A 12,998-nucleotide genomic window follows, 5' to 3' on the forward strand; every position below is an offset into this window, starting at 1 on the left:
GTAATTTTTAATAAACTGTGCTGTTTTAGTTAACCATCAATATTTGGTAATTAGTAATTGGCAATTGGTTTATTATTGTCACATGTACCGAGATACAGTGAAAAACTTTGTTTTGAATGCTATCCAGACAGATCATTCCAAACATAAGTACATGGAGGTAGTACAAATGAAAAAGCAATCACAAAATAGAATGCAGAATATAGTATTACAGTTACAGAGAAAGTGCAGTGCAGGTAGATAAATAAGGTGCAAGGGCCATGACAAGGTAGATTGGGAGATTCAGTTCTTGAACCAACCAGCAAGACCCTAATCACTACAGTTTAGCAACACTATAACCACTTTAATCTCTTTACACTAAAATGGACCTTTTTGTTCCAATTGTGTTCTTTTTTGTAAAAACTGTGCATAATTTATGCTTAATTTATGTTTTTCTTGTGAATGCTGCTTATATGATGCTGTGTGCCTGTGATGCTGCTGCAAGTAAGTTTTTCATTGCACCTGTGCGTCCATGTACTTGGGCGTATGACAATAAACTCGACTGACTTTGACCAAGATCAAGACCTCATCAAAGCTGACCTTGAACCTGGTGGTACGTGCTTTCAAGCTTTTGTATCTTCTACATGATGGAAGGGGGGTGAAGAAGAATGTCTGGGGTGGGAGGGGTCTTTGATTATGTTGGCTGCTTATCCCAGGCAGTGGGAGGTGTAAATGGAGTCAACGGAGGGGAGGCTGGATTTTGTGATGGACTGGGATGTGTTCAAAGCTCTCTGCAATTTCTTGTGCAGAACAGTTGCCAGCCAAGCTGTGATGCATCAGGATAGGATGCCTTCTATGATGCATCTGTAAAAATTGGTGAGGTTCATCAGAGACATGCCAAATTTCCTTACCCTTCTGAGGAAGTAAAGATGCTGGTGAGCTTTCTTGGGAGTAGTGCCACACAATCCAATGGAGGATATCATCACTGTGGTGTTTTCTTCACAACATCTCAGTCGCTTAATGATCACTATTCATAATACAAGCTTTTTAATTCTAAGTAATAGAATTAGATAAATTTAACTCCCTTCACGGAAATCAAATTTCAACAACACTTCAGGAGTCTGGATTTCTGGCTTAATAACTTTACAGCCCTATGATACCCATTAGGCAGGTTTAACATGGCATTATTTAGTGAAATACAGATCAGACGAAGCCATCTCTCTAAGAATGCCTGTCTGCTCAGAATTTTTGGCAAGATTTTATTTATTTAGTATATCAACTGAAGGCGTGCCATGAAGGGAGATTTAACTGAGGTTCATAACACTTGAGAGACTAAACAAGGTAAACAAGAGGACCTACTTCCCTGGGCAGAGAGCTCAGTAATTAAGGAGTGTAGATTTAACTTAGCTGATAAAGCATAACTGGGAAGTTGAAAAGAAATGCTTTCGCTCAAAGTCAAAGTCAAAGTTGAGTTTATTGCCATATGCACAAGTACATGTATGCACAGGTGCAGTGAAATCTCAGTGGGAGGTGTGGGCTCTCACTGAAAGAACATAAGAACATGAATTAGGAGCAGGAGTACATCATTCAGCACCTTAAGCCCAATGTGCCAGTCAACGAGATTGTAGATGAACCTGTACCTCATCCTGTATCCCCTAACATCCAGAAACCCACCAGTCTCTGTTTTGAATGAACTCAACAGCTAAGCATCTACAACACTCTAGGGTAGAGACTTCCAAAGAATCCCCACCCTCTGAGTGGTTTGTAGACACAAGATCCCTCTTCACATTTAAACAGCCTTTGTTAGCACTTGAAAAACTGGCAGAAGAGCAGTTGCCATACCAAGCTGCTGAATATTTCTCTGCCTGCTTCAATCTGAGGTCCCCCCCTGTTTTAAGAAGACCACCATCATCCTGGTACCTAAGAAAAACAAGGTTACGTGCCTTAATGACTACTGATCAGTGGCTCTGACATCCATTATCATGAAGTGCTTTGATGGTACACATTAACTCCAGCCTCCCAGACAACCTCGACCCATTGCAATTCGCCTACCGTCTACTGCCATCTCCCTAGCCCTACACTCATCTCTGGAGCACCTGGACAGTAAAGACACCTACGTTAGACTAATGTTTATTGACTGCAGCTCCTCCTCCAATACCATAATCCCAAACATCACCAGACTCCGAGACCTGGGACTCAACACCTCCCTCTGCAACTAGATCCTTGACTTTCTGACCAACAGACCGCAATCAGTGAGGATAGGCAGCAATACCTCCAGCATGATTATTCTCAACACTGGTGCCCCACAAGGCTGCGTCCTCAGCCCTCCACTCTACTCCCTAGGCACTCATGACTGTGTGGCCAGATTCTGTTCAAACTCCATCTATGAGTTTGTAGATGATACCGTCATAGTAGGCTGTACTGCAAATAATGATGAGTCGGAGTACAGGAAGGATATAGAGAGCTTAGTGATATGGTGTCATGACAACAACCTTTCCCTCAATGTCAGCAAAACAAAAGAGCTGGACATTGACTTCAGGAAAGGGGGCGGTGTACATGCACCTGTCTAACTCAATGGTGCTGAAGTCAAGAGGGTTGAGAGCTTCAAGTTCCCAGGAGTGAACATCACCAATAGCCTGTCTTGACCACGTAGACGCCACGGCCAAGAAAGCTCACCAGCGCTTCTATGTCCTCAAGAGGCTAAAGAAATTTGACACATCCCATTTGACACTCAGTAACTTTTATCGATGCACCATAGAAAGCATCCTCTCTGGATGCACCATGGCCTGGTATAGCAACTGCTCTGTCCAGGACCATGAGAAACTTCAGAGAGTTGTGGACACAGCCCAGCACGTCACGGAAACCAGTTTCCCCTCCGTGGACTCTGTCTATACCTCTTGCTGCCTTGGTGAAGCAGCCAGCATAATCAAAGACCCCACCCATCCAGGTCATTCTCTCTTCTCTCCTCTCCCATCAGGCAGAAGATACAGGAGCCTGAGAGCCTGAGGGCACATACCACCAGGCTCAAGTACAGCTTCTATCCCACAGTGATAAGACTATTGAACGGTTCCCTTATATGATGAGATGGACTCTTGACTTCACAATCTACCTTGTTTGACCTTGCACCTTATTGGCTACCTGCCTGCACTTCTCTGTAGCTGTGACAATTTGTATTCTGTTATTGTTTTTACCCTGTACTATCTCAATGCACTGTGTAATGAATTGATCTCTACGAATGGTATGCAAGACAAGTTTTTTTACTGTACCTCGGTACACGTGACAATAATAAACCAATACCAATACCAATAACCAGACTAGAACAGCGGGCGGGGGTGGGGGGGGGCATTATGTCATTGTGACTCTGTGGACATTTTGCATATCCTATCTAATTGCTGCCACTCCTCTCTTTCCCCAGGCTCATGTAATTGTCTTTTCTCTTTCAAATATTTATCCATTCCATTTTGAAAGGTGGTAGGTCTGCTTCCAACCAACGCATTCTGTATAAATCTGTTTGTCCTCTGGGGAGGACCTTAATAATAATCTGAAATACTTAGAAGCTGAGATAATTATTTGTGTCGACAGAAATATTTTCTTTTGTATAAATCAACACCTTTGCAATTGTGCATTTGGTGAGTCACAGTATATAATGCCCCCACAGGCACCTGGTGATTCAAAAAAATCATGTAGCAATTCCGGTGTCTGGCTGATGCAGCCAATGAAAGGGGCAGAGGTGCAGCTTGAATTTAAGTGACACTTCAGTGCTTGCCCCCTCAGGGGTTTGCACAATATGGCTGATTTCTGGGTTGTGGATCCCACGGATTCTGGAAGAGATGAGGTCATCAGTAGTTTTATTGAGATTCCCGGAAAGGTGAGGCAAGTGGGAAGTCTTTAGACTCCTTTGCGATTGGGAAGTACGAGTACTGAGAAGGGTGGGACCGGTATAGTCCGGGCGAGTTTCACCCTGACAGAACTGGGTCTCATGGTTTGCTAAGGCTGGGGGGAGGGGGTGGGGGGCTTGGATGGCGGGAGATTTAAACTGTGGGCACAGGTCTGTAGAATTCAAAAGGACATACAGGGACAGCCAGCATGGCTTTGTGAAGGGCAGATCATGTCTCACAAGCCTGATAGAGCTCTTTGAGGAGGTGACTAGGCAGATTGATGAGGGTAGTGCAGTAGATGTGGTCTACATGGACTTTAGTAAGGCATTTGACAGGGTTCCACATGGTAGGCTTCTTCAGAAGGTCAGAGGGCATAGGATCCAGGGAAGCTTGGCCATGTGGACTCAGAATTGGCTTGCCTGTAGAAAACAGAGCATTGTGGTGGAGGGAGTGCATTCAGATTGGAGGGCTGTGACTAATGGTGTCCCACAATGCTCGGTTCTGGGATCTCTGCTTTTCGTGATTTTTATTAATGACTTGGATGAGGGGGTAGAAGGGTGGTTTGGCAAATTTGAAGACGACACAAAGGTTGGTGGTGTTGTGGATAGTGTAGTGGATTGTCAAAGATTCCAGAGGGACATCGATAGGATGCAGAGCTGGGCTGAGAAGTGGCAGATGGAGTTCAATCCGGAGAAGTGTGAGGTGGTACACCTTGGAAGGACAAACTCCAAGGTACAGTACAAAGTTAATGGCAGGATTCTTGGTAGTGTGGAGTAGCAGAGGGATCTGGGGGTCCATATGCACAGATCCCTGAAAGTTGCCTCACAGATGTATAGGATAGTTAAGAAAGCTTATGGGGTGTTAGCTTTCATAAGTCGAGTGATCGAGTTTAAGAGCTGCGAGGTAATGATGCAGCTCTACAAAACTCTGGTTAGACCACACATAGAGTACTGTGTCCAGTTCTGGTCGCCTCATTATAGGAAGGATGTGGAAGCATTGGAAAGGGTGCAGAGGAGATTTACCAGGATGCTGCCCGGTTTAGAGAGTATGCATTGTGAGGAGAGACTAAGGGAGCTAGGGATTTACTCTTTGGAGAGGAGGAGGATGAGAGGAGACATGATAGAGGTGTACAAAATACTAAGAGGAATAAATAGAGTGTACAGCCAGCGCCTCTTTCCCAGGGCACCAATGCTCAATACAAGAGGCCATGGCTTTAAAGTAATGGGTGGGAAGTTCAAGGGAGATATCAGAGAGAGGTTTTATACCCAGAGAGTGGTTGGGGCATGGAATGTGCTGCCTGGGGTGGTGGTGGAGGCAGGTACATTGGTCAAATTCAAGAACTTACTGGATAAGCATATGGAGGAATTTAAAATAGAGGGATATGTCAGAGGAAAGGTATAGATAGTCTTAGGCAAGGTTTAAAGGTTGGCACAACATTGTGGGCTGAAGGGCCTGTATTGTGCTGTACATGGAAGTGATTATTGGATGGTGAATCTCTGGAGTTCTCATTTCTCAAACATGATTGTCTGCTCTTACTGTTTCTGCATGCAAACCAGTTGTCATTTTTCGGACACTACACCAGGGACTAAGTTTTGACACCACTTCCAATGCTGAGTTTAGAAGAAAATTCTTCATTCTAAGAATGGTGAGAATGTGGACTTTCTCATCACTGGGTAGGGATGTAAGGGTAGGCTGAACCACCATATGAGTGAGAAGAGAATACATGGTTATGGTTGAATTGGTAAATTGGATTATTATTGTTACATGTACTGAGGTACAGTGAAAATCTTTGTTTTGCATATCATCAATGCAGATCATTTCATTACAACTATGCATTGCGGTAGTACGAGGGAAAACAATAACAGAATGCAGAATAAAGTGCTACAGTTACAGGGAAACTGCAGTGCAGGTAGATAGGATATCTGTATTAGTCATGTACATCAAAACACACAGTGAAATGCATCTTTTTTGTGTAGAGTGTTCTGGGGGCAGCCTGCAAGTGTTGCCACACTTCAGGTGCCAACATAGCATACCCACAAAGACTAACCCGTATGTCTTTGGAATATGGGAGGAAACCGGAGCACCTGGAGGAAACCCATGTAGACACAGGGAGAACTTACAAACTCCTTACAGACAGCAGCCGGAATTGAACTCAGGTCACTGGTGCTGCAATAACATTACGCTAACCACTACACTACCGTGCCTGCCACGGCACAAGTCACAGAAGTGACTTGATCTTGACAATAATGTGCAAGATCATAATGAGGTAGATTGTGAGGTCAAGAGTCCATCTTATTGTACTAGGGGACCATTCAATAGTGTTATAACAACAGAACAAAAGCTGTCCTTGAGCCTGGTGGTACATGCTTTCAGGCTTTTGTATTTTCTACCTGATTGGGGGGGGGGGGGAAGAGAGAATGTCTGGGGTGGGTGGGGTCTTTGATTATGCTGGCTGCTTCATGGAGGCAGAGAGGAGTGTAGACAGAGGCCATGGAGGGGATGTTGGTGTCTGTGATGTGCTGAGCTGTGTCCATGACTTAGAGTAAAGACATGAGAAGGTTAATCGGAACATAAAAGCAGGCATGCACTGTTTGAGCTAAATAATCTGTTCTGTGCAATGTAATCTTGTACAGGCTAGTTCATTGCAGGTATTTATAAGATAAAGCAAGATATTTATTGGTCACATGAACACCAAAACACACAGTGAAATGCATCTTTCTGTGTTACTGAGAACGTGCTGGCGGCAGCCTGCAAGTGTCGCCAATCTTCTGGCACCAACATAACATGGAGTTCAACCCAGGAAAATGTGAAGTGATACACTTTGGAAGATCGAATTTGAAGCCAGAATACAAGATTAATGGCAGGACTCTTAGCAGTGAGGAGGAACAGAGGGATCTTGGGGTCCTCGTCCATAGATCCCTCAAGGTTGAGAGGGTTGTTCAGAAGGAGTATGGTGTGTTGGCCTTCATTAGCCGGGGTATTGAGTTCAAGAGCTGCCAAGTAATGTTGCAGCTCTGTAGAACTCTGGTCAGACCACATTTGGAGTATTGTGTTCAGTTCTGCTCACCTCATTATAGGAAGGAAGTGGAAGCTTTAGAAAGGGTGCAGAGGAGATTTACCAGGATGCTGCCTGGATTGGAGAGGATAGGTTGAGCAAGCTAGGGCTTTTCTTTTTGGAGCAGAGGATGAGATGTGACTTGATAGAGGTGTACAAGATGAAAAGAGGCATAGGTCTAGTGGACAGTCAGAGATTTTTTCCCAGCATGAAAATGGCTAACACGAGGAGGCATAATATTAAGGTGATTGGAGGAAGGTATGGGGGGGGGGCTGATGTCAGAGGTAAGTTTTTTTTAAATACAGAGAGTGGTGGGTGCGTGGAACGCACTGCCGGCAGAGGTTGTGGGTGCAGATACATCAGGGACATTTAAGAGACTCTTAGATAGACACATGAATGATAGAAAAGTAGGGGGCTATGTGGGAAGGAAGGGTTAGATAGATCTTAGAGCAGGATAAAATGTTGGCACGACATCATGGGCCAAAGGCCCTGTACTGTGCTGGAACGTTCTGTGTTCTATGTTATATTTTATGTCCACAACTCCTAACCCGTACGTCTTTGGAATGTGGGAGGAAGCCAGAGCACCCGGAGGAAACCCGGGTCAAAGTTGAGTAGATATAAAACTTACAGCAGCATCACAGGCACATGGTATATGTAAGCAGCAGTCACAAGAAAAATATAAATTAAACATAAATTATACGCAATTTTTACAAGAAAGAACACAATTAGAACAACAAAAAAAAGATGGTGCTGGAGAGAGGTGACACTTTGCTGCCATCTAACAGCAATGTAGTTTCATACTCAAAGTACTTAACGAGGAGGTAGATACATTTTTGAAAGTTTGGGGAATTGAGGGTTACGAGGAACAAGTCCAGCAAAAGAGTTGAAGCCTGGGTAGATCATCCCTGGCTGTATTGAATGGCAGGGCAGGTTTGCAGAACCAGTTCGGCTACTCCTGGTCCTATTTTCTTGTGTTCTTGTGAAAGAACAGGAATGAGAGACGTAAATGGCACCAGCGCATGACAAAGTAAGCCCTTTGAAATGACTAGATGGACAAAGAGCTCAGGAAGATAAAAGTCAAAGGAACGCTGGAAATTTGAATTAAAAACAGAAAATGCCAGAAATAACTCAACAGGTCAGGCAACATCTCTGGAAAGAGAAATAATCAATGCAAGATAAGATTTCTTTATTAGTCACATCAAAACACACGGCAAAATGCATCCTTTGCATAGGGTGTTCTGGGCGTAGCCCGCAAGAGTCGCCACGCTTCCGGCGCCAACATAGCATGCCCACAACTTCCTAACCCGTACGTCTTTGGAATGGGAGAGGAAACCAGAACACCCGGAGGAAACCCATGCAGACATGGGGAGAACGTACAAACTCCTTACAGACAGTGGCAGGAATTGAACCTGGGTCGCTGGCACTGTAAAGCATTACACTAACCGCTACACTACTGTGCCTGCCCTGTTTCAGGTCTGCAACCCTTCGTTAGAAGTGGGAAGGAGTTAGATACTGGAAAAGAGAGATGAGTTAGCTTTCAGTAGTTAGTGGGGGAAGGAATGTAGTAAAAAGGGAACGTCTGTGATAGGGTAAGTTGAAATGGCTTAAACTGTACATTTACCATCACAGTAAGCTTCTTGGTTTATGTAATGAGTTGCTAATGTTAAGGTTGTGGGACATGCCCAGCAGGCCAAACTTGTCTGTGTAGGTTGAGAATAACTGAGCCAAGATGCTATAAAAACAGAAAATGGAAATACTGGAAAAATCTTAACAGGTCAGTCAGCATCTGTGGTAAGAGAAACAGATAATGTTTCGGATGAGCGACTCTTCATCAAACCCAAAAAAACAGAAAAACAACGACAGAATCCTTTCCCCAGGTTGGAAATGTCAAGTGCTAGAGGACATGCATTTAAGGTGAGAGGCGGAAAAGTTTAAAGATGTGCAGAGCAAGTATTTTTACACAGAGTGGTGGGTGCCTGGAATGGGCTGCTGGGGGTACTGGTGGAAGAAGATGATTTAGTGGCATTCAAGAGGCTGTTAGATGCATGAATAATTATTGTTTTACCCTGTACTACCTCAATGCACTGTGTAATGAATTGATCTGTACGAACTGTATGCAAGGCAAGTGTTTCACTGTACCTTGGTACAAGTGACAATAATAAACCAATTTATGGATCACGTACAGGCAGAACAGATTAAATTTAGTTTGGCATCGTTTTCATTGCAATCATTGTGGACCGAAGGGCTTGTTTCTATGCTGTACTGTTCTGTGTTCTATGTTAGTCCCTCAATTTCTTTCTTTCCCTGTCCAACACTTTGACATCCATCTCTCTCACTTTCCTTCCCAGCAGGAGTTGCAGAGTGATCAGGACAACTGGGTACATTACATGCTGAGGTTTGAAGGCAAGGAACACCTCTTACACCTCACAAAGGCACGGTAAGTATGAATCCCATAATGAAGGAACTGTGACACTGGAAACAAATTCAGATCAAGACATACCAGAGGTTTCATGACTTAGTTTGCTGATTTCAGCACAGCAACAAAGGAACATCATACCTGCAGCTATCTTGTCAAGCCCTATAAGAACTTTGCATGATTTACTCTTGAGAAAACAGCACCAGTTCGCTTATTCTCTCTCAGTATGACAAACCCATTATCCAAACAATTTGGTGAATTACCAGCGAAGAATATTTACAAGGATGCTGTCAGGACTCAAGGGCCTGAGTTATAGAGAGAGCTTGGGCGGGCTAGGACTATTCCTTGGAATGTAGGAGACTGAGAGGTAATCTTACAGAAGTGTATAAAATGATGAGGGGCTAGGGTGAATGCACATTGTCTTTTACCCAGGGAAAGGGAATTAAAAACTAGAGAGTATAGATTTAAGGTGAGAGGGGAGAGATTTAAAAGAGAGCTGAGGGGCAATTTCTTCATGCAGAAGGTGGTATATGGAACGAGCTGCCAGAGGAGTGGTTAATGCTAGATGCCAGCACCTGCAGTCCCCTTTGTATGCAAAGATAAGACATCCTTATTAGTCACATGTACATCAAAACACAGTGGAATGCATCTTTTGCGTAGAGTGTTCTGGGGGCAGCCCGCAAGTGTTGCCACGCTTCCAGCGCCAACACAGCATGTCCACAACTTCCTAACCCGTACGTCTTTGGAATGTGGGAGGAAACTGGAGCACCCGGAGGAAACCCACGCAGACACGGGGAGAACGTACAAACTCCTTACAGACAGTGGCTAGAATTGAACCCAGGTTGCTGGCGCTGTAATAGCGTTATGCTAACCGCTACACTACCGTGCTTCCTAACTTTCACAATACCCCTCACTGCCTTTCAGTCAATGAATTACTAATGAAGTGTAATCACTTTACTAAACTAGGAAATGTGACTGTCAACCAGAACACAGCAAACTCCCATTAACAACATTGAGATATTGACCAGATATTCTTAATATAATGATTGAGATGTAAATGTTAAGTAGTACACCCGGGATAAGTTCTTTGTTCTTTAAATCTGTTGCATAGGACACTTTACACAGAACAGAGAAAAGAAAGGATTTAGGTTGAGCTCCCAATCTGGAAGACAGCACCTTTTTAAATATCAAAAATAAACTTCATTCATCAAAAAACATATGTAGAAAGGAAGAACAGTGTAAAATGCAAAAGCTTAACATTCATGATTATTACATTTAGTGTAAAACTTAGAGAAAAAACACAGACAAACAAACATAGCACCATTGCCACTAACGTGGCTCTCCGAGGTGATACCCCTTTCATTGTTCGAGGGGCTTCCTCACCCTACTCTGCCCCTCCATGTGCAGCAGCAGAAGGAGCCACAGAGCATTAGCGTTGGCTGCACCGAGCTTCATTGCATCCCTCAGCACGTACTCCTGCAGCGAGTCCTCTGTTACGCAGCTGTGAGGGATGAACCGAGACAAGGACCCTTGCATCTGTCTCCACACCCTCTTTGCAAATCCACAGTCTGCAAAGAGGTGGGTGAACGTTTCCTCCCCACCGCAGCCTTCCTGAGGGCAGTGTGCGTTGGCGGTGATGTGTCATCTGTAGAGGAAAGCTCTGACTGTGAGGGCACCTCTCACCGCCAGCCAAGCGAGGTCTTGGGACTTGTGGACAGATCTGGCGATGAGGCATTCTGGCCTATGGATGGACTGTTTGCTCCAGGAACAAACTCACAGAATCCCACAGTGATAGCACTTCCAACACCATGGCATTCCTGTGGTGCCAAACTCTGTTAAATTTTACATCCAAGTTTGTGAAGTGGGATTTGAACCCACATCCTTCTTGCTCAGAGACAAGATTGTTACTGTTGAGCCACATGGATGGACAATGAATGGTGTCTGTGTCAGCCATACCTATATCTCTTTTATAAATGAAACAAATAAAGGTGAAATGTCAGCACAACCCCGCATTGAATACCCACCAGCATTTGCATATCATTGTTAACATTGCAAATCATTACAAATTGTCTCACACAAGAAGATATATGAAAAAGAGGGTTATGAGCTGTGTAGGAGGGAAGGATTAGATTGATCATGGAGTAGGTGTTTATAATAGGTTGGCACAACATCATGGGCCAAAGGGCCCGTACTGTGCTCTACTGCTCTATGTTCCATGTAAGAGATTTTGAAGCAAAATCTCAAACTGAGGCTGTGTCAAAATGGCTGGTTTAAAGAGCACCATAAAGGAGGACAGAATCAAACAGCAAAGATAAAGGCCCTCCAGCCCACTATGTCCATGCCAGCCATCAACTACCTGTCCATACAAGGGCCTAAGGAGGAAATTCTCAAACTTCTATTTAATTTTGATTTTTGGAATCTGGACATCATTGGCAAGGCCAGCATTTATTGCCCATCCATAATTGCCAGCATTTATTCCCCATCCATAATTGCCAGCATTTATTGCCCATCCATAAGTGCCAGGATTTTGCAGCCCTTCCGGTGAAGGTACTCCAACAGTACTGTTGGGCAGGGTTATTCCAGGATTTACACCCACTCACAATAAAGGGCTGGAGATGTATTTCCAAGCCAGGACAGTGTAGTGATTGTACGGCCATGGATGGTGGAGAGAAAGGCACATGTCCCATTATGCAACTTCAAAAGAAACCTCTATCCAGGGAATTCTAATACTGTGGGGCTCATTATCATGAGCAGAAATGTATGGATTTACAGAGAAACAGGTAGCAAGAGGAAGACAGTGTAAACACTGATGGTTTTGATGAGGGAAGATGAGAGGAAGCTCAAATGGATCATGAATGGGTTGGACTCATTGGACTGAATGCTGTATTCTCTATACACCATTAATCATTCAAATGATATTTTTCACATGTTACAATGCAAATTTTCTTTATTACATTTCTCCAGAAACCTACTGGCTGAGACCTACAGTGAATCACACTACTTAGCTGATGGATCCATGGTAACCAAGGCTCGCCACCATCTCGTGAGTGTTGTCACTTAACCTTCACGCAGCCCAGACACGAGCTATTCAGCTCATTTGGTCCATGCTAGTGTTGATGATTCACACAATCTTCCACCCAGCTATACACATTTTTCCAATGTAATTGGCCCTCTATGATTCGATGAAATAATTTCAGAAGCAGATAGAACAATGAACAGTAGAGCACAGGATCAGATCCTACAAGGTTAATGGCAGGACTCTTAGCAGTGTGGAGGAACAGAGGGATCTTGGGGTCCACGTCCATAGATCCCTCAGGGTTGCCGCACAGGTCGATAGGGTTGTTAAGAAGGCGTATGATGTGTTGGCCTTCATTAGTTGGGGTATTGAGTTCAAGAGCCACCAGGTGATGTTGCAGCTCTTTCGAACCCTGGTCAGACCACACTTGGAGTATTGTGTTCAGTTCTGGTCGCCTCATTATAGGAAGGATGTGGAAGCTTTAGAGAGGGTGCAGCGGAGATTTACCAGGATGCTGCCTGGATTGGAGAGCATGTCTTATGAGGATAGGTTGAATGAGCTGGGGCTTATCTCCTTGGAGGGAAGCAGGATGAGAGGTGACTTGATAGAGGTGTACAAGATGATAAGAGGCATAGATCGAGTGAACAGTCAGATACT

At 44.1% G+C, this 12,998-nt stretch overlaps 1 protein-coding gene across 2 annotated transcripts in view; it reads left to right on the top strand.

The window, feature by feature from the left end:
• The window catches only part of LOC127567524 (disintegrin and metalloproteinase domain-containing protein 12-like), a 48,664-nt gene that overhangs the window by 6,674 nt on the left and 28,992 nt on the right, over positions 1-12,998 (top strand). For both annotated transcript variants that reach the window (XM_052010520.1, XM_052010521.1), the window contains exons 3-4: positions 9,261-9,346; positions 12,290-12,368. In XM_052010520.1, the coding sequence (XP_051866480.1) occupies positions 9,261-9,346; positions 12,290-12,368 (165 nt within the window). The remainder of the gene's footprint in view (positions 1-9,260; positions 9,347-12,289; positions 12,369-12,998) is intronic.

This window comes from Pristis pectinata, chromosome 2 (assembly GCF_009764475.1).
Source record: "Pristis pectinata isolate sPriPec2 chromosome 2, sPriPec2.1.pri, whole genome shotgun sequence".
Taxonomy (NCBI): domain Eukaryota; kingdom Metazoa; phylum Chordata; class Chondrichthyes; order Rhinopristiformes; family Pristidae; genus Pristis; species Pristis pectinata.